The sequence below is a fragment of the Podarcis muralis genome, chromosome 7, assembly GCF_964188315.1.
Source record: "Podarcis muralis chromosome 7, rPodMur119.hap1.1, whole genome shotgun sequence".
NCBI classification, from domain to species: domain Eukaryota; kingdom Metazoa; phylum Chordata; class Lepidosauria; order Squamata; family Lacertidae; genus Podarcis; species Podarcis muralis.
Window position 1 is genome coordinate 9,719,971 of NC_135661.1, and position 26,548 is coordinate 9,746,518.

The 26,548-nt window shown below is 43.0% G+C and overlaps 2 protein-coding genes across 7 annotated transcripts in view; one reads left to right on the forward strand and one right to left on the reverse strand.

Annotated features, from left to right (window-relative positions):
- PPTC7 (protein phosphatase targeting COQ7) lies at nt 1–24,515 on the forward strand. Of its 2 annotated transcripts, XM_028741277.2 has the most exons (7): nt 1–283; nt 1,344–1,572; nt 13,331–13,510; nt 15,868–16,066; nt 17,534–17,657; nt 19,869–19,998; nt 21,183–24,515. In XM_028741277.2, the coding sequence occupies exons 2-7, from the start codon at nt 1,371–1,373 to the stop codon at nt 21,239–21,241; spliced, it is 894 nt and encodes a 297-aa protein (XP_028597110.1). In that variant the 5' UTR covers nt 1–283; nt 1,344–1,370; the 3' UTR covers nt 21,242–24,515. The 2 variants fall into 2 exon arrangements, with proteins under 2 accessions (XP_028597110.1, XP_077787315.1); XM_077931189.1 differs by having other exon boundaries at nt 1–1,572.
- RAD9B (RAD9 checkpoint clamp component B) overlaps nt 24,454–26,548 on the reverse strand; it is a 14,003-nt gene continuing 11,908 nt past the window's right edge. For all 5 annotated transcript variants that reach the window (XM_028741271.2, XM_028741274.2, XM_077931188.1 and 2 more), the window contains one exon: nt 24,454–26,216. In XM_028741271.2, coding sequence (XP_028597104.2) covers nt 26,091–26,216 — 126 coding nt within the window. In that variant the 3' untranslated portion in view covers nt 24,454–26,090. The remainder of the gene's footprint in view (nt 26,217–26,548) is intronic.

The following is a 26,548-nucleotide window of genomic DNA, read 5'->3' on the forward strand; positions in this document are numbered from 1 at the left end:
CCTCCCTCCCTTTCTCTCTCCTTGAGGAGCCGCCGGCGGAACGCGGGCCCGAAGCACGCGACGGGGCGGAAGATGGCGGCTGGAGAGCCCGGCTGCCGGACGCGGGAGACACGCCGCCGGCTGTGAAGGGGGAAAGGACGAGGAGGACGAGGAGAAAGAGAAGGGCAAGGGGAGCCGGCGACGGAGGAAGAAGAAGGAGGGAGGCCAAGAGCGGCCGTGGGCAGAGCCCAGCCCCCGACCTCAGGGGCCGCCTCGCGCCCAGGCGCCTCAGCCCCAGCCTGAGGTGGGGGTTTAGGGCCCTCCCGGGAGGGGAGGCCGGCGCTTCTGTCTGTCATTTTTGGGCGCAGCTGAGAGGCGCCTCCTGAAGAGAAAGAGGGGCTGGGAAAGGGGGTCGTCGCTCTGAGGGGCGCCGGGCATCCCCCTCCCTCAGGGGGGCCTCGAGGAGGAGGAGGAGGGGCCCCCTCCCTGGTCTGAAGGGAAGCACTTAACTGAGGAGAAATTGGCGGGAGTCGAAGCCGTCTCTTTTGGGGGGGGGGGCTGAGCGCCCCCACCTCAGAGCCCCATTCTGGGCTGTGAACCCTCGCTCTGAAGAGGGGCTGCTTTCAGTGGGGGGCTGACTCCCCCCGTTTTTTATTGTAGATCTGAAGCGAGCCTCGTGGGGAGGAGGAGGAGGAGGGGCAGGGGGTGGGGTCCTTGACCCCTGGCCTTTAGGCTAGGGCCTTATTTCCGAGGAGGAGCTGGAACTCCCTCCGGTGAACTTTGACACACTTGGAGGGCCTTGGGAAATGTGCACCAGGGGGAGAAGGGGTCCCGTTTAGGAGGAACGCAGGTCACGGGGAGCTAAGCGTGCTCACAGGAAGGAAAAACCTGCCTCAGCTTGGAGCCGTCTTGAAACTTAAGGCATTGCTTCTGTCTTTTATCTCTCATTTGGGTGGGAAGGATATGTAATGTAGTTAGTGTAGAGGCCCCTTCTAGAGAGAGGCAGAGAGAGAGACCTAAGAGCCGAGTTTTCTTTTTGGAGAGGGTGGGTAAAAGTGGTGGATAAGGAAGTCTCCAGGAGACTGAATATAGGTATCGAACATCTATATATCTATATCAATATCTATCTATACACACACATAAATATATATATACACACACACACACACACACACACACGAAAAGGAAAGGGCTCTATTTCAAGGTTGAAATAACCTTTTTGTTAGAGAAGAGTTCAAACAAGCCCCCCCCCCCCACTTTTGGAGGGGTCCCCACTGGGAACCCTGGGTCTTGGGGTGGCCCTAGTTCAGAGCGGACTACGTTGGCTCCGGTGGCACATCTGCCCACGGTTTCCCTCGTTGCAGGCGGTCGGCTGCTGGGCTCCCCACACCATGTTCTCAGTCCTCTCCTATGGCAGACTGGTAGCCCGGGCAGTCCTAGGTGGCCTTTCTCAAACGGACTCTCGAGATTACAGCCTGGTGACTGCCAGCTGTGGCTTTGGCAAGGACTTCCGCAAGGGCATCTTGAAGAAAGGCATGTGCTACGGGGATGACGCCTGCTTTGTGGCCCGGCACCGATCTGCAGATGTTCTAGGTGAGTGATGTCTGAGGCCGGTCTTTGTGTTTGTCTGACTTGCCTGTCTATTCCTCATGTTTGAATGTTCTAAAATAGCACCCCTAGGTAGTATTTGAAAAGGCCTTATAATTGCATATCTGCAGGCTGCTGTCTGAGAGCAAAGTGTGCCAGGGAGACAGTGAAGTAGATTCCGTGATTGTGGGGGGCTCCAGAACTGATCTTGCCCAGTCTAGGTTCCTGTGTGGGTTGGTGTGTTGCTTTGCTCATCAGGTCCTGTCCCTAATAGCTCCTCCGCAGTTCCAAGGTGGCTGCTACGTTTTTTAAAAAAGCATTTTAGGTTTCCCCATCTTTTTAAATAGCTTGAACTTAAACTCTTAAGGTGTCCCTCCCCCCCCCAACCCTGCAAATGAAACAAGCTGTTGGAAGCAAACACTTCCTGCCTGTAGCGCACCTTGTGTCCTTGTCAGGTGAAAAGCAAAGTGACATTGAAAGCGGTTTCAGATGTCAAGCTTCTCTCCCCACACCCACTTTACTGTGGTTTCAAAGCTCCCTGCAGATCTTCAGTGCAGTGCAGCTGTGCTGTGTCAGATGTCACAGGAGCAAAAGGGGGAAACCTCCTGAGTGCAGGCCCTTTGTGGGGGATGTGACTTCTCAAATGCCCTTTTGCTTGCTTAGCAGCAGCAACATGAATGTAGATTGCTAAACACTCCTTGGTGTATGGTTTATTTAGAGTTGAAGATTGCTCTTGTATCTAAACATATTATGTTAGTGAAACTTGGTGTTGCCATGGTAGCTTCATGTCTGTTGTAATGAGTGGTTTTTTTTAAAAAAAAAATGTTAGTTGGCTTTGAAACAATGTTTTGAATAGTACATTTAAAAGAATCTTGTCTGATGCCCATGCTGTAGTTCTGGATATGGAGGACAAAGAAAAATATATCAACCTTGGTCATGCAGCGCAGTTCATCTTTGTTCTTAGGCCATAACCCACAATGCAGTTTGGCTGTTCAAGTGTCTTATCTAGCATATGATCCATGTTGAAGGGAAGGTCAGTAGAGTTCTTCCTTTCTGTCAGTAGAATTTCTTGCACTGTTAATGGAAAGGGAGTGAGTGATGGATTTCTATCAAATGAAAGACTGATTGGAGTCTCCTTGGTTCTGCATTGCTCTTTAATAGTATAGCTGGGCATTTTCCCCTCTGGCCCTTATTTTGGTTGGATTACAGTGAATTGTATGGCAGGGTTTGATGATGTTATGTCATTATGTTGCAGTAGTCCTATGTAAGCAGCCTTGTAGTGTCACTGAAGTGATGCAGGGATTAAATCCTTATTATTTTCATTTTTAAATACTTTGTTTCCTGTACTTTATTACCGTTACAGCAAGCAGATTTTATTTTATGTATTACATTTATATCTCACTTTTCCTCCAAAGAGTTCAGTGTGTCATATGTAGTTCTCTCCATTGTAATTTTTTCCTAATTCTTCAGAAAGTGATTTTTGTGGCTTAGTATTCTTTGGATGACTGTTCTAACAGCCCCCCTCTTAATTTTGATTTAGGTGTTTATGCCCTCTTCAGTCAGTTAAGACTGACTCCTAAAGCAGCTTACAGTTGAAATCCACCACACATTTTTGTGTGTGTTTGTGTTTTTGTGTGTACTCTCTGTGCGCTCTCTTCTGGCCCATGAAAATACACAGGTTCCAGGCTCTTTCCTGGAGAAGGAGCTATAGGTGAACTCAGGCTTGCTGGGGACAAAGATTAACCTCTTGCTGTCATTTTTCTATTGGTTCCTTAGCCCAATCCACAGTGGATGAAATAAAATTCTCTTTTTGTTCTTAGTTCTCCATTTAAATTTTTTTTTAAAAAAGATACTTTTATTAGGCTATATAATTGGATATTTTGCCCTTCTTTCCTTCTGTTTGCCCTTCTTTCCCTGCATGTTTGGTAACCATGTTAGCTTTTCTCTGCTTGGTGTCCTGTGCTCTGCCTGCATCTTTTGTTCTAAATTTCAAATGTCTTCAGACACTTATGCAGCTTAACTGTTCTGGATTATCTTAATTTTATACAACCTATAAAATAAAATGCAGAAGAGCTTGGCACAATTAGATTTTTTTATATATATAAATAACGGTGTAGAATGTCTTTAGCCAAAGAATGAGTTTTAAATGTGTTTCACTTTTCATTCAGTCGAAATTAGCTTTATATATTACTCATTTGCGGATATAAGCATGCCAAGAAGATCTCTGCCTTCAGTTTTGAGAGTCTATGTGGGCTGGGTATAGGTGTGGAGTAGCCACATGAGCTGCTCCCATCCAGTGGAAAAAAAATTGCAAGAGCACTTGGAATCTGCCCAACTTCCAAGTCCCTGTTTGACCACAGTTAAAAAAAACCCCTACACATGGCCTTTTTCTGTTGTGCAATTACTAGATCTGAAGAGCAGCCCTGCTGAATCAGACCAAAGACCTGTCTCTTTCTGCTTACGATTCCCAGCAGTTGGTATTCAGAGACATACTGCATCTGATACTGGAGCTATTATGACCAATAGCCCAGTGTTTCCCAACCGGTGTTCCGCGGCACACTAGTGTGCCGCGGAATGTTGCCTTGTGTTCCGTGGGAGGGAGGCGGGCGAGTCGGGCGGCGAGCACACGCGGGGCGGCGAGCGAGCTCCCTCCCACATCCCATCGCCGCTCGCTTCGGCCGGCCTACTGGAGGAAGGCGCGAAAACCTCGCGCATGCGCAGGCCTTCCGCCTGCGACAGCCCAGTAGGCCGGCCGAAGCGAGCGGCGACGGGATGTGGGAGGGAGCTCGCTCGCCGCCCCGCGTGTGCTCGCCGCCCGACTCGCCCGCCTCCCTCCCACGGCACACCAGCCTACCTCCGTGCTGGATGAACGGAACAAAAAAAATGTTTTATTGTCAATTTGCGAGCTTGAGACGGTTGTGCAATTAAGTCTAATGTCATTCATTGCTTTCCCCATATTTTACAGTGCAGTAGTGATTTTTTATTTGCATTTATGGTGCTACAAACAAGTGTTTAACCCACTTGCAGGTCCTCTCTAGTACCCGTAGGATTTTCTTCTACATTTGCCATTTACGGGTGTGAATGCCTGTGGAATTTTAAGCAAGCGGCTTACATTCGGGTATTGCCTGCTGGGGGCCTGTACAGGACCTGCAAGTGGGTTAAACACTTGTCTGTAGCACCATAAATGCAAATAAAAAATCACTACTGCACTGTAAAATATGGGGAAAGCAATGAATGACATTAGACTTAATTGCACAACCGTCTCAAGCTCGCAAATTGACAATAAAACATTTTTTTTGTTCCGTTTTACCGTGTGTCTGTTTCAGCAGCGATATCGTAAAAGCCAATTTTTGTAAGGTCACGAATTTAGGCCGCACTTTAACTTCTCACGGTCAGAATTTTGGCAAGTGCCTTTACTTAGCAGAGTGCATTCCCCTTTACACAGGAGGGGAGGGAAAAAAATTGAAACTTACACTTTCGTGCGTCCCTCCCGGCGCAACGCTGCGCGCTGACGTCACAGGGCTGTAATGGTGGTGTGCCTCGAGATTTTTTTCATCAAACAAGTGTGCCTTTGCCCAAAAAAGGTTGGGAAACACTGCAATAGCCACATCCTTTGCAGCTCAGTGGTTACTGCTGCTGTCCTGTGCACTGTTGCAATCAAGGGGGCTTGATTCTAAGAAAGGCATTCATAGTACTGCACTGTGTCAGCTGTGAGCCAGGAAGCCCTCAGTTCAAAACTCACCTATTGTATAGTGGTGCCTCGCAAGACAAAAAACTCGCTAGACGAAAGGGTTTTTTGTTTTTTGAGCTGCTTCGCAAGACGATTTTCCCTATGGGCTTGCTTCGCAAGACGGAAACGTCTTGCAAGTTTGTTTCCTTTTTCTTAACACCGTTAATACAGTTACGCAAGACGAAAAAAATCGCAAGACGACAAAACTCGCGGAAAGAATTAATTTTGTCTTGCGAGGCACCACTGTACTATCTTAGCAAGTGGATTAAGGCAAAATATTTGCCCAGCTTCAGGCACTCTCCTGCATTGTGGGAAAGGTAACAATGGCCTTTCTTGTAAAAGGGAAGAGGTTGTCAGCAGTTGACTGCTGAAATTCCTACATTAATAGAGAAGTTGTGAAGAAGGGCTTTGAACGCTTGCAATACGCTATCTTTATAAACGCTAATATGTTCTGGAGCTACATGGCGACTTCCTGCAGATACCAGTGCCATGGCTGCCTGAAGTGAGAAGGTTTGGTGCCAGCTGTTGGTGATTGTACATGTTCTGGACTTTCACCTGTAACTGCTTTGCTAGCTTTCCTTTCATGGCAGTTATTGTAAAAGATCCTCCATAGGAATTCAGGAGAGATCAGGGTCTGTGGTGATGAAAATTTTAACTCTGAAAGGCTTACGTAAAAAGAGCATGAAAAGTGATTTTGTTGCAGAAGTTGAAGGATCCTCCTTATTCCTTTCCTTAGAACCTTGTTTGGGACATTAGTCTACAGCAGTTTATAATGAAGCAAAAGCCACACTGAGAATGCATCAAGCATGCCTACATATGTGGGGATAATTTGGATTGTTTATTCTTCAATTAGATTGTCATAGATACTTCATAAGGAGTACATTGCTAGAGTGAGGAAAGGGCTTGGGAGACTGAAGCAAGGATCACAGGAAGCTTTCTTTAGATGCCTGTGTTTCCAAGCTGTTTTCTGCAACCACAAGGAAAATGTGTGGGTTTTAAAAAAATAATAATACTGAAACTAGAGACTTGCAGGTTTGTCAGAACACCAGGTCCTGGGTTTCTGTGCAATTTGGCCAGAGTTAACAGCGTACAGAGAGGCACACACTGCTTGGGTTTTCCTTTTTGGCTCTTACACTGCTGACAAATCCTAGGCTGGGCGTTTTATGAGAGATGGCATTCCAAACCTTTTAATCATTTTAATAAGCACCAAAACAGTACTGTTGAAAAGCAATAGATAAATATGAAATCAAAGACATTTCAAATATTTCTTGGACAATCATAGAATCATAGAATTGTAGAGTTAGGATCATCTAGCCCAACCCCACACAATGCAGGAATCTCAACTGGATCATACATGGCAGATGGTCCGCCAACCTCTGCTTAAAAATCTCCAAGCGTAGGTCAGCAATAAAAGACACTGTGTTATTGAAGTTAACTCTTTATGCAAAGGATTCAAAACAGCACAGGCCTAGTTATCCCAGCAACTGACCACTAAGTCTTGCCCGAATGAGGCAGCTGTGAGGACTACAGGCCTCCATCTTCCCGTCACTTTCTAAGGCTCCTCTTTTCCAGGGTCTTTCCCAAGCAGTTGCAAACTACACACAACCAATCTCTGCTCTGCATGTTTCATTTCTCTGCATATTCTAGGAGATAAGGGGGAGGGTAGTTGGCTGCAGTAGGAGGGCCTGTTACCTCTTCTGCTTCCTCTTCCTCCTCCCAGTCTGCTCCTTCTTCTCCCTTTGTCTACTCATTGTTGTCCCACCACCACTTCCCTGTCTCTGTGCCTTCTTTCCCTGGGGATACCCTTTGGGTTTCCCCAGCCTGTACTTCCCACCACTCCTCGGCATCCAGCCAGTCCGTGACACCAAGGTGGAGTCCACCACCTCTTGTGGGAGTGTGTTCCCCTATCAAACTGCTCTTGCCATCAGAAAGGGCTTCCTGATGTTTGGTCAGAATCTCCTTTCTTGTAACTACCCTCCGGAGCAGGGGAAAACAAGCTTGTTCTATCTTGCAGTCAAGTTTGCAGTCATAGAGCCAGTGTGGTGTAGTGGTTAAGAGCGGTAGTCTCGTAATCTGGGAAACCGGGTTCGCATCTCCGCTCCTCCACATGCAGCTGCTGGGTGACCTTGGGCCAGTCACACTTCTTTGAAGTCTCTCAATCCCACTCACCTCACAGAGTGTTTGTTGTGGGGGAGGAAGGGAAAGGAGAATGTTAGCCGCTTTGAGACTCCTTAAAGGGAGTGAAAGGCGGGATATCAAATCCAAACTCTTCTTCTTCTTATTATTCTTCTTCTTCTTCTTCATAGCTACTCAGAAGCAAGCCTCATTAACTAAATGGCGCTTACTCCCAAGTAACTGAGTATAGGACTGCAGGCTCAGGAGCATTCCAAACTCCTGGCTGATAGATAGCCATTGCTGCATCCACAGCCTTGCTCCTTGCACTGGAAAGGTGGGGGTGGGAAGAAATGCAGTTTTGCTGCATCAGCCCTCAAGCTGACATAGCAAAGCGGCCTTTGCCATCTTGTGGATGGCAGGAGGGTCAGCTGATCCTGTCGGCCCAGCTGCACCCCCACAACATACTGTTTTGACTATTGCTGGCAGGGATACTGCTAGCAGTAACTTCCACCCACCCACCTTTTAGGCTTGTGCATTGGGATGTTGCTCGCCAGCAGAGCTCCCCTGCCCCATCCAAAACAGGGATTGAAATTGTTCTGTCAGTCTCTCGGTATGAATGAGGCTGAGGTTCTTATTAATTTCATCCCACCTCAAAGCATGTATCAGTCTTAATTCTTCTTATAACTCAAATCTCCTCCTTGGAAAGACAGCTCCTCCAAAGCATAATCAAAACAACTCTGCTTAGTGGAAAAAAATATTCACCAGTGTAAGCCCAGTTTAGGCTGAAGGACAGTCTGTGAAAATGGTAAGTGATGAGCTAAGGGATTATTTTGTTAGCATAAAAAGAGACTTGCATCCAGGGATCTCATTTGAACCATGCTATTGCATAATTATTCTGCTCTGAGAATGCTGGATGGGTAGAAAGAAAGGCACACACAAGGAACTAATGCAGAATGTCCCAAGGTGGCCACTTCAGGAGGGAAGAATGCAGGCAGTGGGCATTTTGCAATATTACTTGCATTTTTAGTAAAAATTGCTTTTGGCATGGCCAGGATTTCTAGTATCTTAAGATTTAACACTTACAAGCAAATGTCTTTAGTTGGTGTGGAGGCCAGCACACAGGTGTTTTGGTCTCTGATCACTGACAGGTGAAGGAATGCTTTTAACTGCCTGCTTATAACTGTTTTTGGCCAAAGGTGTGGTTTGTTATTGGCCAAAATAAAACTGCATCTTTTAGAATAGTTTGTGCAAGTGGGAAAGTAAAACTTGGATCTGATCCTCTGGAGTTTGAATAAGTGGTTGTACCAGAAATGCCCTGCTTGCTGCCAGCACAGCATGCACCTGCCCTCCCCTATAGCCTACAAAGAAGTTCACTGCTACCTCATCAACTACCATTTGATTTTGTGCTTGCTTGACTTCAGTACCTGTAAGTGATGCATGCACAGCATGTAACCAGGCAGTAACTCTGGGGACTGTCCTCCATATACCATAAGTTAGAAGAACTGTGTAACTGTACTGCTTAGCAATGCTGATGAGAGGATGTCTTTCTGCCCTCACCAAGGAAGCAGAGAATCAGAGTGGTTAAGAGTTATGGTAACAGAAACAAAGGTTAATTTAGTATGTTCAGTGATATACAAATAAACTAAATTTTGTAAACTGCTTTGAGGGATTTCTTTCTCTTTTTTTACAATCAAATGGTGTATAGATTTTATAAAATAAATAGGGTTAACTTATCCAGCCATGTTCAGTCTTTAAATCCCATGCTTCAGATATTTGAGAATTTTTTTTATGGCCATGAGTTTCCATTAGTTTTTAATCAAACTAGTTTTTTTAGTGCAAGAGGGGAAATATATTGACACGCCATACAGCCAGGGAATTTATACGGACACTGTTCCTGTGGAACTGTCCTTGGTTAGTTCTGATGAAATGATGCTACTGCTGGTGATTTCAACCAGCTAAAGCTAGGTCTGTTGCCCAATTACAGAAATCTTAGTTGATTAATGGACTGAATTTGCCTAAGTGTAAAATGAAGAGTTCTGACATAAGTCTGCTTTGTTTTTAGATGCACAGGCATAATCTTTGATAAGACATGTTCTTTCCTACATAAGAGAGAAGGAGCTGGAATGCCTCTTTTAAGATGGAGTTTGCCCTCTGTAGGTTTTTTCCTCCCTCCAATACTTAACAGTTAACCATGAAGCAGGTCTTTAATTTTTAAATCAGGTGAATCATTTAGTTGATCAAAAGTGTTTTAAATTGATCTTTAACTGTGAACTAAACATTTTGGCCCTACCCAACCCCCAAATCCCCTTTGATGCCCAGTTCTGAAAACAGGAACAGATGTAAGTCTCTTCTATGATATCCAAAGGGAACTTTATTGTATTAATTAATTAGTTACAAAGAGTTACAATGCTTTTCATTGAATGTCCTCAATCCCAGAGCAGGAACCAAATTAATAAAAGTAAACAGGAGGAAAATATTATTATTATTAAAAATAATATACAAACATTACAAAATCATATAAACAAGGCCAATAAACAACTGAACAATTTTATCATAAGGTAAACAAGCAAAATTACAGCAACATAACTTAATATTTCCAATGCAACAAACTACAGTGGTGCCCCGCAAGACGAATGCCTCGCAAGACGGAAAACCCGCTAGACGAAAGGGTTTTCCGTTTTGGAGGTGCTTCGCAAAACGAATTTCCTATGGGCTTGCTTCGCAAGACGAAAATGTCTTGCGAATTCCTGCAGGTTCCCCCCCCCCCTTTTTCCCAAGCCGCTAAGCCGCTTATCAGCTGATCCGCTAAGCCGCTTATCAGCTGATCCGCTAAGCCGCTTATCAGCTGATCCGCTAAGCCGCTTATCAGCTGATCCGCTAAGCCGCTAATAGCACTAATCCGCTAATGGGCTTGCTTCGCAAGACGAAAAAACCGCAAGACGAGAATCGCGGAACGGATTCTTTTCGTCTTGCGAGGCACCACTGTACAGGCCTCAGGGTTGACCTTGAACATGGGAAGTTATAGAAGACTTGAACAGTTGGGGAAGTAGGAGTTGCCTTTTTGTACATGCATGAAGGCACTTCTTTTACAGTGTGTTGTGGCTGAGTTGGTGATCTGTTAAGAGTGCAGGTTGGGATTCCTGGTCTCCCAGCTGACTTCCTCTGCAGAATACGCTGTTCAACACTTTCTGATTGTTGGTGCTGAGAGTGACTTGCTGGGTTTCAGAACTGAGGAATCTGGGGGTGATGGAATTCTAGGGTGCTTCTCCAGATGTTGTGGGAAGACTGATCAAATGTTAAGCAGCATTTAGAGGAAGGGGAAGTTGACGAGGCAACCGCAAGGCATACACACAAGGTTGCTTAAATATGTTTTCTTTAGCTAATGTGCTGGCACGATTGCAGTCTCCAGAGGCTTATGCACAGGCACACTTTCAATTTACTTGTAGTTGTGTGGTTCTGCTTCTTGTATGCCTTGCCAGTCAGGTAAGGCACCAATCAGGTACCACAAAGGCATCCCATTGTGTTTAAGCTGCAAGACCTGCAATGAACTTGCCCGCCTTCTGTCAAATGACCCTTTCATACCTAATGTAGGCATGTAAGAAAATTCCTGATCCCCACCCCAAATCAATCAATCAGATGAGGACTGTGATTTTTTAAACCACTGATAGAGAAATCAAATGGTTAATCTAATATTCACTTTTAACATATTGTTTAGAGCAGAGGTTCCCAAATGGTGGTCTGTGGACTCCAGGAGGCCATCATAACTGACCCAGGAAGTCTGTGGCACCATTCACATAAAAACTACCATAGAGATACCAACATTTTCAAAAGCAGAGGGGCCATGGCTTGTTTTTTAAAAAGAGGGTGTAGTATAGGCAACCCCTGATTTCTGTGGGGGTTGCGTTCCAGGTCATGTGTGCACAATGATGGAGCACATATAAGCCCGCCATTTCGCCCCCTTTTCCGACCAGTTCCGGGTGGGCAGCAAAGTGCACACGCGTGGTCGTGCATGACTCCACAAACAGTCATTGCCAATACTTTGCTAATTGGGAACCACTGGTTTAGAGGATTCATGTGCATTTCCTAAAGAAGAAAGGAAGGGTGTTCTTTGGTATACAGGGTTATGGTATCCAAGTTGTGCTTTGTATTACTTGTGGTGTTAAAAGAGGGGGATGGTCATAAGGTTTGCCTTCTGGTATTGCATTGTTTGGGTGTTTTTTTTAAAAAAAATACAAATCCTTAAAAAATGGTTCTAAAAGGTTATGGACTATTTTGGGGAGAAATCTGATTAATGCTGATAGTCTGTTCAGAGTCTGGCGGCAACATGCCGACAGATTACATAGTTCATGCCAAGGTCAGCTGTAAACCCTCCATCTCCAGTTCAGCTGACATCCTAAATGAAGGACATTTTACAGATTAGCACATTTTTATTCATGTGTTTTCAATTCCAGGATAGAGGTTTGCAGCCTTGGGGAGCAGAGATAGCTCAGTAGGTAGAGCATGAGACTCTTAATCTCAGAGTCATAGGTTCATACCACACGTTGGGTAAAAAGATTGCTGCATTGCAGGGGGTTGGACTAGGTGACCCTTGGGGGCCCTTCCAACCCTGCAATTCTGTGATTTTGTTTAGCAGATTTATCTTCCTTTGACTCACACCCTGATAGTTGAGACAGTGACTCACACTGCATCCTGAATCATTTAACATGAGCTTCATGCATTCCATAAAATACCAAATGTTGACACTAGCAGGCTGAAGAGAGTTTCTGAACCAAATAAGTTGAATGTTATTAGAGATGCGCACTCTCTCTCTCACTCTGTGTGTGTGTGTGTGTGTGTGTGTGTGTGTGTGTGTGTAGAGGCTGTAGATACTTGGCAATACCCCTGAAAATATTTCTTACTCATATTTGACCATGGCAAAATTCTCAGGAGTTTGCTTTTGCTAAACGACTTTGCCTCTTATTATTTTACCCTTCAAGCCCTTCTGCAACTGCAGAACTGCTGCAGAAAGTTTTCGGCAAAGGGCCATTCTTGATCTTGATGCCTGATGGTGTTGGATAGCAATGTTTGAGAGAAATGGGCTCCATACTATCCAACCATTCTGGGAGCCCATAGCTGTACTAGCTTATCAGCCGACCACTTTCTCCGGGTAAATGTGTAGAAATGCACCATTCTTCTCTCCTGCCAATGTTCATGGTTACGTGGCTGGCGCATGTTTGATATCTCAAATACACTTATCATCTCCTCAGGCTCAAAATTAGCTGAAGTTGAAATGTGCATGTGAATTCATGACTAAAACTGTATCGCTGCAGTTAGCCTGCCTAACCCGTTCTTTTCCCTTTTGCTTACATTTTGATGCTGAAACTGGTTAAGATGAGTTGAGGTGCTCATCTTCAAGAAATATAGGTGACCACCAGCTCATAATTGATTCAGAGGTAATCCTATCTATGCCCTGAGTTTCTTAATGCATCCAAAGTGGCACAATCACTTTTGGTTAAAACTGCCAGTATCACAGTTCCGTTATGCACATCTAGGGTGCTGCTTCATATGAGAATGTGGGCCAATTTAGAGATGAAGAAACTACTCCTGAATAATACCAGAAAGGAAGTAAAGGTGACTGTCCTTGGTCCTGTTGACTTCTGCATAACTTCCCCCTCCCCTGTCTGTCTTAAGCTAGTTGCATAATAAGCCCTTATTTTGGGCTTTCAGCAATCAGAAGTGATTATATACCTCTGTGCTTTCTGCATGGCATATTGAATTAGGAAAGTGATTAGTTTAGAAAGTCTTCTTTAGAAATATTAGCAGATATGGAGAATATTTAATTAAACCTCACCAGCTTTGCATGTTTAATGTAAATTTCATCTTCAATAATGCTGAGGAATGTATTCATAATACGTGTTGTGTATATATATTCTTTTTTAGGGGTTGCAGATGGTGTTGGAGGCTGGCGGGACTATGGTGTTGACCCTTCTCAGTTCTCAGGGACTCTCATGCGCACTTGTGAACGCTTGGTCAAGGAAGGACGGTTTATACCAAGCAATCCTGTGGGGATTCTCACCACGAGCTACTGTGAGCTGCTGCAGAACAAAGTACCTTTGCTTGGTAAGCATAAACGGTCTCTCCTCTTTCTCACATCAGTCCACTGGGGTTTATTCCTAGCCAGCCATATCTGTAGTGCTGTCCAGTAATTAAGCCGGGACGTTCTTCAGTTATCACCTCCTGACAGGAACTCCCCAGGAGTGGGGAACCAGTGACCCTCCAGATGTTACTGGACTACAGCTTCCATCAGCCCCAGCCAGCATATCCAATTCTCAGGGATTATGAGAGTGGTAGTACAAGAACAAGTGGAGGGCATCACATTGGGTACCCCTGGCCAAGGCAAGCCGTCTTGTAAGACTCTCACGAATTATCTTTGACACATGCTGTCTTCCAACAAATGCTTCCAGAATAAAAGGTGGCTTTTGGCCACAAAGGGGAAGTGACCATGGTTTGGTACCACATTAAATAAGCAAGCAAACAAAAACACTTTGATGACATTCCTGCTCTTTCAGAACTGGTTGCTGGTGCAGGCAGATATATGTTTATTTAGGAAAATAAACTGCAAATGCTTTCAGTTTGAAGTCCCATTGCTTTGCCTTTGAATCTGAGCCCTTCTTTTTGCAAGATGATGCATCACTTGTACTTTGTTGCTCCTACCTCTTATTTTTGGTTGTCTAAAAGCAATATGGAGTTGCCATTATTGGTTTCAGATTTAACTTCCCCACTGGGAATACATTCCAGCTGGGTGTCAGTTTAGGAGAAGTCTAGTGGTGGGTATTTGCACTATGTGCTTTAACTTTAAACACCTGCTGAAAACTTTTCTATTTCTCCAGGCTTAAGGAGGCAATTAAGAATACATCTTTCCACAATGGTTAACTCGTGTCTATTTTTAACTTTTCATGTTTTTATTCTATTTTTTATTTTATTTTATTAACAGCTTTGATATTATTTTTTGAGATCATGGTCTCTAAATATTTTTATAAATAAATAAATAAGTTTACATTTTACGTTCATGCCACTCTCTTTGAACTCATGAAAGCAAGTGGGTCTCGCAACAGAACATTGCAGTGTGCAATGTGCCAGTTCACTGTTCCTGCCAGCCAATCAGCCAGGTCTTCCGGATAACCCAGTGACCCCACTCTCCACTCTTGCCCCCCAAGACACTGTGATCACTGAGCACACCCAGTCCTCATTCAGCAGGTTTTTCCCTAAAGATTATTTGTACTTCTGTGTACCTTGGAAGATCCCTATGGCATGCTGACACCTCTTTCTTGTTCCTCAATAGCCCCATTTCCACCCACAGCCCTGTGAGCACTTAAGGGGGGTGAGTTTGATGTTAGAGGGAGTGATGTTGGGGTCTTGAAGGAGCAGGATTTTGCTGTGTTGAGAACCAGCCACGCTAATGGAAACGGACAACCTTTAGCACACTAAGTGCAAGTTACTTTTCGCACCGCACATGCTTCTCACCTGACCTTAGCTGCTCTGCCAAGAGGTCTCTGTAAGTATGTAAGCTATATTTAGCTAGCCTCTGCTGAGCTCAGGAAGAGTCATCCCTTTTTCATTACACACCTAAAGAACAGGCATTGGCTGCAGCATTTTCCCTTCAGTTCAGACGTTGCTGGAACTGCTTAAATGAGCTCTAATTTCAACTTACATCATGACTAGCTTTGTGGAAAAGTCCTGACTTAACTGAATGTTGCCAAGGTGGCCTCATGCTGTGAGTGCTTGTCCCATTCATCTTGACCTTCTCAGTTCACAAGAGCACATGAGCTCCATGTTTGGCACTTGAGTTTCTAGTTGCAGTGCATTTCTGATCAGCTTGACTCCTTATCCAACACTTCTAGATTTTCTTCCTTCTTTTAACTGCTGTAAATTTCCCCCTTATCTTGAATGCTTTGTTAAGCATTCCTTGTTAGGAATGCCAATATAAGAGCCAATGTGTCAGTTGCTCACATGTATTCAATGGACCAGTGATGAGATAGTAGAGTACATGTTTGCCTAGTGCTGCTAACTGCTGTCCAACCTTCTCAGCACTTCTTTGGGGGCTCTGTTGAAATGAATGCATGTTACATGTCTACCTCCACAAATCTTGGATGAAGAAAGTGCTTAGAGTTGGTAAGAATCCAAATAGCTGCTTATTAAGTTTCAGAATAATGGTGGCATTGCTTTTAGAGGTCTGATGTGCTACCTTTAAGAAGAGATGTTGACTTACCAAGAGAACAGCACTGGAAGTCTGTTTCTGCTAATTAGAAATAGCTTCTCGCAGTAGTTGGAAAACAATAGAAATTCTGTTCAGCTCATTTCCATGTAGTTTATCTCTCTCAGGTTCTTGTCCTTGCTGCAGCCAGTGGACCCCACTTAAAGTAAAAGCAGCTGCATTTATATGTCGTTATCTAAAAAATATTTAATTTTATTTCCAGGGAGCAGCACAGCTTGCATTGTAGTTCTGGATCGGACAAGTCATCGTTTACATACAGCAAACTTGGGGGACTCAGGCTTTTTGGTAGTCAGAGGTGGAGAGGTAGTACACCGATCTGATGAACAACAGCACTACTTCAACACTCCGTTCCAGCTGTCAATAGCACCACCTGAAGCTGAAGGGGTCGTCTTCAGTGACAGGTAAGATTTTTAAGTGTGAGTGGTCAGATCTAAATTCCCCAAAATGATTATGTTGGGTGCATCCCCAGTGAATTGTGAGGGGAAGCTGTGTTCACACCCCATGTCCTAGAATGTGTAACTCCCTTTTTCCAAACAAAGGAGAAGTATGGGAGGTGGTCTTTTTCTGCTCAGGGGTATTATGGTTGCCCTAAAGGGGCTATTCTCCTCCCACTAGCCTGGCTTCACTCATTACAGTGGTCATTAGCGGCAAAAGTGTTTCCTCCTTGCATGAGGCTGTGCAAGGGTTTTGTATGGAGTATTCTTCATCTCTCTGATAGTTGCATGTTACAAAACTCCACTTTACAAAACAGAGCTTTGGCATAAAGATGGTTAGGGTGTGGTGTTAGGTTCCTTTTATGCCTCCAGATCCCTGCTTCAGTTTGACTTTTCATGTGTGGCCACATTTGCCAGGGCCTCAAATGCCACATTTTAAAATTTCCTTCCTCCTGACTTGTTTGCCAAGGAATACTACTGTTTTATGTCTTGCCGTTGGAAATATTTTTTTGGCTATAAGAGTGAATTTGGCTTAAGAGTGAATCAAGCTGCTCTTCCAAGTTGAATTCCTGGAATGGGTGCTAAAAGTTTGTTCTTTGTGGCTGCTCTGCACTTGCAGCAAGATTCGAATGGAGATGTGGAAAAAGCCTTGTCCTGCTGAGTGCATTCACTTGTGTCCAAAATAGCTCTGTGTTCGCCCAGCATGCAAATGCTGTCATGCTGTCCTGTTCATTTTGGGGACCTCCTTCTCACTCTTGGGATTTGGATTGGGAATCTGCTAATTTTGCATACTCTGGCAGTGAGGTAGCAAATGCTTGAAGAACAGAGAGGGAAGCATGTGACTGCAGCTTGTATTTCAGTACGGTTAAAAGCTTCCAGCCGTGTGCTGTGCCCAATCAAAATGAGCAAAACTCCCATTTGGCAGAACACCAAGGTCCACGATGGGAGTGTTGGAAAAGCACATTCTGTTCAATGGGAACTAGCGGCTTAAAAAGGGTACCTTAGCAAAGGAGTTGAAGTAAGATTACTCCCTTCCCACCAGCACTGCACAGCAAGTGCACAGGTCAAAGCAGGAGTCACTCAAAAATACTAGTGTAGGGGAGAGATCATGGGATCTATCCCATGCTGCTCTGCTGTGTAAGGTTCCTTTTACCTCTTCAATCTGTCTGTCACGAGAGTCCCAGTCTGTTGTGTCTAATGAGCAGCTTGTTCAGCAGTGCAAATTCTTTGCTCGTGAAATGAAAGTTTGTGTAATAGTGATTTAAGAAAGCAAAGCCAGATAAATAGGGTTGCCCCACTAGTGCTTAAACATTATCACAGTAGCTATGTCAGGTAAGCTGAATGTAGTGTTCTCCCCATTTTACAGATTAAACTAAACTCTGACCTGGGAGCCATTCAAATATATGTAGCTATTTGTGATCATTGTTTTCACAGCCCAGATGCTGCGGACAGTACTACGTTTGATGTCCAGCTAGGAGACATCATTCTGACAGCCACAGATGGGCTTTTTGACAACATGCCTGACTACATGATCCTACAGGAGCTTAAGAAGCTAAAGGTAAGCAGTATGCACAGAGTTGGGTGAAATGCTTAAAAAAAGACGAGTTCATGTAACTATTTGCATATTATGATAGTCTACTTGACCCAAAGTTTTTAAGCAAGGTGGACTAAAGTCGCTTCTGGGGCCCCTCCAAGATTAGTGGCCCTGAAGCTTAAGCTTCATTAGTTTTGTAGCAGATCTGCCCCTGGCTACACCATTTATGTAGGAAATGAAACAGACTGGCTGTCTTTCTGATGATGGTGGAACTCTGATTATCAGAGTGCCCCTCCAATAAGCTGAATTTTGAATGCATGAGAGTTAAAGACAATGTCCTGCACTTACGTGTGATTGTGTATATGCATGACACTGGGAGATAATTAAATCATTTAATTTAAACATGGAAATGGTGAGAGAGCAGGAGAGCCCTCGTGGCTCATGATGAGACCCTCCCTGGAGCCTTAAGAGGACGTCAGCGGGGGCAGAGGAAGCCTCGAGGAGAGGCGCAGCGGAACTGACACAGCCACCACTTTCCCATACGTCCTCCTGCTGGCCTCAGAGCTTCAACTCCAGATATTTTGATCTGGATTGGGGAGAGAGTGGGGAAGAGAGATGGAGAGCAGGAAAAAATGGAGGCTGTTTAGAAGGTGCTCCCCACTTTTTGCAATTTCAGTTAATCAGAAAGGATATGTTTGAGAAAGCTTGATTCCTGAAAATGTTTTAATGTTGTAAATTCCCAGACAGTCCCAAAATCTTCTAAAAGTAGTTGCTAAAAATGACTCATTTGAAATTGGAGTACAGTGGTACCTCAGGATACAAACACTTCTGGTTACAAACACTGCTAACTAGTAGTACCTTGGGTTACAAAATTTGCCCCAGGATGAGAATGGAAATCATGCGCCGACAGCACAGCGAAAGCAGGAAACTCCATTAGCAAAAGCGCACTTCAGGTTAAGAACGGTTTCAGGTTAAGAATGGACCTCCAGAATGAATTAAGTTTGTAACCCGAGGTACCACTGTAAAGGGGAAATCTCCTTAGTTGAGTTAGACTGATGAGGTGGAGGAGGCTCCTCCTTTTCAGCCACACCCCAAAGGGCCTGTTTGACCCCAGCCTGGTTTGAGTTTGGTCGTCTCCATTGGCCATGTCTGCTAAGGAAGACAGGCTGTGCCAAACGGGTCTCCAAGGGACGTTGTTTCTTTCTCCCCCTCCTTTCCCAAAATACAGTTCCATTTGTAGTGGCTTTCTTTGCTTATCTAAGTCCTCCGGTGCGGATGGGAAGGGTTAGGAATGCATTTGCAGGAGATAACATGCTATTGCCCTTGTGGATGTGTGGGTTCATGTGGTATTGAGTGCCACCCACAGGCAAGCTTAAATTTGGCTGCTGTACTATGCCCTACAGATAGGGTTCCCAGCATTAATCCCTATGGAGTCAGAACAGCAACTTCTGTTGAAATCGTCAGTGATGGCTTTCTCTTATTAAGCTCAGCATTTCAAAGGAATTAAGATTGAGGAAAGCAAATTTGGGAAGAAATTATTAATCGATCTTGAATTCTGCTGTTTGGTTTTGGTCCCGTCTCCCCCACAGTTTAGCTATTTCTTGGCGTTTGCCTATGCAGTAAGGAGTCAGATAAAAACTGAGTAAAAGTTAGATGAGTTGAAGTCAAGCTGTGATGTCCAGCCAGACAGATACCAACACCCTCAAATACTGAAAGCAGAGGGCTTCAGATATGCTCTTTAAGTCAAGCGCAGCTTCCCAAAACTTGTGCTGCTGTGGAGAGCAGGAAGATGTATTTCCATACATGGCATACTTAAATATATTCATCTTTAACTCAAACAGATCCTTTTGGGTTAGCCACTGTTGATACGTAACTTGGAATAAGGGAGTAAACAATATTCTTCTATTATGTGCACTTACAGTGGTGCCTCGCAAGACGAAATTAATCCGTTCCGCGAGTCTCTTTGTCTTGCGGTTTTTTCGTCTTGTGAAGCACGACTATTAGCGGCTTAGCGGCTATTAACGGCTTAGCGGCTTTAAGAAAAAGGAAACGAACTCGCAAGACATTTTGTCTTGCGAAGCAAGCCCATAGGGAAATTCGTCTTGCGGAACGACTCAAAAAACGGAAAACCCTTTCATCTAGCGAGTTTTTCGTCTTGCCACTGTATTTGTGGCATATGAAATGTGTAACCTTGGTAAAAAAAATATTATTCTCTCTCTCATGCAACTGATTCAGAATTCAAATTACGAAAGTATACAACAGACGGCAAGAAGTATCGCCGAGCAAGCTCATGAACTGGCGTATGACCCAAATTACATGTCTCCCTTTGCACAGTTTGCTTGTGACAATGGATTGAATGTAAGAGGTAAGTTTTACCATTTTCTTGTGGGAAGCTTAACAATAACTCTGCAGGCTAGCGTTTGTTCCAAATTCCAAACTGGCAAGAAGACTTTGTGCTAGAATGAGAGACTGGCTAGTAATTGGGGTGGTGTTTTACATAGAGTGAGATGACCTGTTCCCAGGTTTGCTGCTGACTTGCTGTATAATTTCAGTTTCCATCATGCAAGCCACTTTGCATACTTAACAAACCTGATTATTTTTCATAACTACTGCATATAAGACAGCTATACTGGAATCCGGGGGGGGAGGGGGAGGGTTTTTAAATTTTCCGGCACGATTCAGTGAAGTATGTCGAAGGCAAGCGCAAACATTTCTATTTAGAGCATCAGCTCTTAGATTTACCCTGGATAGCAACAGGGCACCTGTTGGAACTCGTGGCTCTTAACTTATGGTACTGAGTGTATCTGGAATATGGAAGGTGGTGACTCTCCTTCGTTGGAGGTTTTAAAGCAGAGGTTAGATTGCCATCTGTCGTGGATGCTTTAGTTGAGATTCCTGCATTGCAGGGGGTTCGACTAGATGAACCTCTGATTCTATGTCTGCCAAGACATATGTGTTGGGTTTGCTGGAAAGTGCTTGCCCTCTGCTTCGTGACCTGCTTTTAATGGCAGTTTCTTTGAAACCTGGAAGCAAGCTTATATTACTCTGATTCCTAAACAGGGTCAGGATAGATCCAACGTTAAAAACTACAGACCACTCTCCCTACTCAATGTGGATTATAAAATCTTTGCAAATATATTGGCCAACAGGTTAAAGAAGGTTTTATCTGAGTATATTCATAAAGACCAGGCAGGATTTCTGCCTGGAAGACATATGAAAGACAACATTAGAGATGTTGTGAACATTTTGGAAAAGTTAGAAGCAAGGAAGAGCTGTAAATCAATGTTAATGTTTATTGATGCAGAGAAAGCCTTTGACAATGTTTCTTGGAGTTTTATGTTACATAATTTAGAGAGAGCATGGGGATAGGTCAGGATTTTTTAAATGGTATCAAAGCGATCTATCTAGAACAAAAAGCTAAAATTATTGTAAATAATGTGGTTTTAGAGGAAATTAGAATTGAGAAGGGAACCAGGCAAGGGTGCCCACTTTCCCCAGTTTCTTGGCCAATTTCTTCCAGTGAAAATATGTAAATGTCTTGCTTTGCAGGTGGAAAACCAGATGACATCACCGTCCTCCTTTCAATAGTAGCTGAATATACAGACTGACTGGCTGACAGCATAAACTTTTGACAACTGACTTGAGTGTTTCTTGCCGTTCCCTACTTCACACGGACTGTTTCCTGCTGGCAGGATGCCTTTCTCTGCAGCTGATCTCAGTGGCTCTTACATGTTACGTCCATTGCCTGTTTTAAAACGCAGTCGAGGTCTCTGTCATGAACCACTACTGGAGTACACTGGGGTGCATCTGCCAGCAAGAAATGAAGAATTTCAATACTTGAAGCTTGTCTTTTCAAACTTTAGTAGTAATTACTTCATAGTGGGGAGGGTGTGTGTGATTATGGTTATGAATCATGATTATGGCTCTGAAAGAAATAAGTAGAATTGGCTATTCATAATTCAGAACTAGATGTGCAGTTTGACACTGATAGAAAACCTCCATGAGGACAAACAAAATTGTTTTGTTAGATAAAAAAGCCCATTTTTAATTTGAGAGGTCACAAATCATTCTGTAACTAGCATAGTTTGTTAAAACGATAGTTGAGATTTGTGTCGATATGAATTCTCTGGAGGCTTCCAAGTGCAGTGAGCCTCAAGATATATATGGTTTAGCGCAGGAGTTTTGTCTGTTACTAATTTGAAACACAAGATTAGTTCATGAAAAGTATTGTGTGTCTATGAGAGAGAGAGTGTGTGTGTGTGTGTGTGTGTATATATATGTGTGAAGGTGCCTGTTGTCATGCAGATGGAAATTTGGCATATCATTTATTTGCAAGGAGCCCTGTGCTGGCTGGATCTTTCTTTTAGAGAAAAAGGTTTTCTAAAGATATTTCAGTTGCACTAAAGTTTGAAGAAGCCAGGGTGTTGAGAGTTTGGAATGGCATGCTGCCTGAGCACGAATCATCTGATCTTGCTTTGTATGCCATAGGTAGCTAGGAATGATAGAGGCATTAAAGTGGACAGTCTTCTCTTTTGGGTTTGAGGAATTTGATGGTGTTTCAATGTATGTACTTCTGCTTGTGCTCCCACAGCAATTGAAGTTGCACACATGCAAAACGCTGAATGAGCAACATTTACATTTTAGTAGCTTGGTGTACAGGATTTCCAGAATGACCTTTAATGATGTTTACAGGTATCTAATAGCCATTTTGCAATATAGCATTTCCTTTCATTTACATCCACTCAATCTAGTTTATTCTTCAGTAGCTGCAATCTCCTCCCTCCTTTTTTAAGCTCATGTAAAAACCAATCGCTATAAAGATATATATTGGTCAGTTTTTCATAACTTTTTTGCTAGTAGAAAAGTACTTAGAAATGAAAAGCCATGTTTTATATAGCAGTTGGGTAATGTGGATGTTTAGATTCTGAGCTTGGCCAGTAAAGCAACCTTTTTAAGATGAAAGGGTTTTTTTTTACTGCCAGGTTTGTTGTGTTAAAACTGTAAGATTGAGGTTACCTCAGCCTGTTTTAAATATTTTTTGTGGTTGTACTGTATACTTGCATAATTACGTCAAGCTTTTATTTATAATTATGTGACATGTACCATGTACATGTCACTATTTCAATGCATCCTACTTTTAACAGGCATTTCATTTACCATGAGAATGGGCAGAATCATTTGGAAGCTGTTTAAATTACTTTTTGTGAAATTGGCATCTTGATTTTTCTTAAAACATTCTTCTTTTTTTCTCAAAATGCCTTAACCACTTAACTTAACAAAATGATTTTCCCCCCAGCATGGATACAGGGTGGAATAAAATGAAATAAAGAAAATCATAGTGCTATAATTCAGAAATGTGGCAAATAACTTTGCACAAATCATTTCAATCCCTTATGCTACTTTAGCTGAACAAGTTATAACTATCAATATTCAACTAGAAGGAATGTATTAATGCTGCAGTTCCAGACTTCTTTCCTGCTTTGCTAGAGGAGCAGTTATCCTTTCATTTGGACTTCCTTTGCATTTTTAATCACCAGTGTTTGCTATTGTTTATTAGAACAAGCCCTGATTAGTGATTGACTGGCCTCACCCACTTGCCCTTCCTTTTGGCCTTGGCCCTGACTTGGTGCCTCCATAGAGCAGGACAGTTTCCCTGCTTCATATTTCCTCTTCCTGCCTTTCTGCAACTACAAAGGATGACCCATCAATTAAAACAAATGTGGAAGAGAAGGTGCTTCTTATGCCCATATGGTCATGGCCTGGAGCCTTTTGCCACTGTTCTTGGATCTTGTTCTGAGTAGCAGAACTGTAACATCTGTTGGGATTGCTGGCCTTGCTTTGCTTAGAACAGTTTTTAGTCAAGCGGTATGTATAAAGCCATTTGTCTCTTCCAGTGTTTTTTATGACGATCAAATTGAGTTTTTAAACTTTCAGATACTAAGTTCCCCCTTCCCCTCTCCAGACGCCAAAGACCAGTACAGTTTATAGCTTTTTGCCATCTGTTTTTAGAGCAATACTGTATTATAAAGAATTAATATTTCTATTACATGCTTGTCTTTTTTCCATTTTAAGATGTGCACTCAAACATATCTGAACCTAATTTCTTCCTATGAACTTAAGCTGTTTGCGCACAAATATCTTTTACAAAAGAAAAAGGCAGGACTCATGTACTTGTGAAAATAACATTTACCAATCCTCAAAGCAGTAGTGTTTCCTAACAACTTGTTTAGTGTTTTGGTTTGGCACAGAGAAGACATTCCATTTTGTGTTTTCTTAAATCTGAAATGCACGGGTGGATCCTGGGGAGATCTTACCTGCAGAATTGCTTTATAAAGAATCTGAAAGAAATAACTTGGCATAGCATCAACCTGCTTCACCCAGTAATGCAGTTGCAGCTGCAGGGCTTGCTATACGGGAATGCCTGTAATTGTGTTACTGAGTTTGTTGATATGAAGGGCTAGGCTAATGTGAAATATCCATATTAATGAAGGAAACCTTAAGTCCATGGCTTTCCCTCAATTTGCTATTTCCACAACAAGTGGGGAAAACCTTGAAAATTGGGACCAGATTGGATATTGACAAAACTGTCCATAGTAAAAGCAAGCAAAGATGAAGACACTGTGAATGGAATTACTCTTTGTAATGGATTGCTTTTCCATGGGAAGCCAGGCTAAATGTAGACACTGACTTTTTCTTTTATTTGACAAAGCTGATATAATGAGGATGCCTTCTTGTTAAATGAGACTATCATTACCTGTGCTTACCTAAAAGGCAATTATGTGAATTGGATGTTTGAAGTATATAATTTGTGCAAGAATAGTATCTGTAAATACATTTTAATGAACTGTAAAGATATTTAATAAATAAAGTATTTATACAATATGCATGTGCCCAGGGTCTTTTAACTCACCATCCCCACTACTGACTCAGCTCCCCGCCCCCACCTCATTCTAGGGGAACTTTATTCAGTCTTCAGGTCATCTGAACAAGGTTAATAGTATTTTATGTTGTCCCATAATACCATGATCTGTATTGTTTAATAGCATATGACTTCAGTTTTATTGCTTAAGGGGAAGAATTTATTTCATACTGCCCAAGTAGGAAATAGGTGCAAAACAATAACACCTGAATTTTCTATTATTGCATGCAGTGTATAGACTTCAAACAACTGTCCCTCAAATCCTGCATCAATATGGGCTGTCCTTTCAAATGCAGAAGTCAAAACAGAAAATATTGACAATCCATAAGGAATTCCTCTTGCATAAGTTCAACCACAATAAAATGGAATTTCATTGTAACACATTTGTGTCCTTGTACAAGTTCTGCTCATTTTGGGGCTTGTGAAGGACAAGTTGCAGATGGTTATGCAGCTGGTGATTTCTTAAGGTGACATGCAAAGGGAGACACTGAGCAATAAGCACTGACAGAAAAACCTTACATAATGGGGAATTTGATCAAGAAGGCAAAGAACCAAATATTTTTACTGCAAAAATAGTTTGAGGGTTTGGGGCATGTAGTAAACAAATATGCTAGAGAAATGACCTGAAATTGCTACTTGAACTAGTTGGACTGTTTTTCAGTACAGTGAAATTTCAACAGCAGTTCAGTTCCCATTGTCCTTCACTGTGGGAGTTGAAAGAAAGTGAATCTTAAAGAAAAGCAGACTATGGAGCCGTGTGACTAGTTGCTCTTTGTTAGGTTGCTGTGGGTAACTGCCTGTTACCAGGGCTGAAACGGCCAAATGCATTCTGACTTCACTGCTCTGAAAGGAGCATCGCTGTGACACAACACATGCTTATAAAATGAGGGAGGCTTCTAAGGCGTTTAAATTTACTGGCATAATATACTATGCACACTTCAACACTACTGAGATGTTTTTCTAATAGACTTGAGCTAAAACCAGTTTATTGCTGGTTATCTTGCACAATTTCGTTTAGAAGGAGCAGTAGAATGAAACTGGGTGTATGCCATTTTTGCAACCAGTCAATTTGTCTTAAGTTCTCCTGTGTCATAATGCAATCAAACATCAACATTAATGCAATATGTGTGTGTACATATTGGCTTAACTGAGAAGTAAATCTCATAAAATTACAGTTGTGATAACTTGAAGAAAAGTTCATCCAAAAGCTTCTAGTTTTTTCAAAATACAGGCAATGACCATTTTAAGTGTGTTCAGTGCATGCGTGACCATGCAAACATACATTTGTCATAACCCAGAAGTGGTTGGAAAGGGCGAATGGGGGGTGGAGCGGGCTTACATGCACTCCACCGACACGTGTGGGGGTCAGGAACATAACCCCCGTGCAAAACTGCCATTGCCTGCATTATGAAACTGTAGACTACAACAGAGTACACAAAAAACACCTAAAATGAGCAGAAGCTCAGCTTGCCTGAACGCTGAACGTACACACATTCCTTGCTGACCATCGGAGTTGGCAGATTGATACTTTGTCACTACTAAAAAGTTGGGGAGAGTTGTTCATTGCTAAAATCTTCTGTGTCGCTTGCTGTTGCCAAAGTGTGGAAAACACGAGTTATATCTTGTTCCTTGGATGAAACTGCCCCAAAGAATAGGGAATGGAACTAGAAAAGGCAATAAAGGAAGTTAACTGCATTGCATCAGCCAAAACCCTTGCAATATGGCACATATATATTAGGGCCAAACGAGATGTGATGGCAGCAGAGCTAGGTATTAAAACTATTTGCAGCTGAATCTCTAAAGTGGGAAGAGTGGCATGTCTTTAATGTACAGCAGGAGCTGGCAACAAGTTAAACTCTTAATATGCCTGAAATTCTTTCTATATAACTTACTCATTCCATCCAGCCGTATGAGAGGGAGAGACTTCTGTGAACTGTGAACTGTTTCCATTCAAATTGGAATTATGTAACATAAAAAACTAGTGTCTGCATTTGCT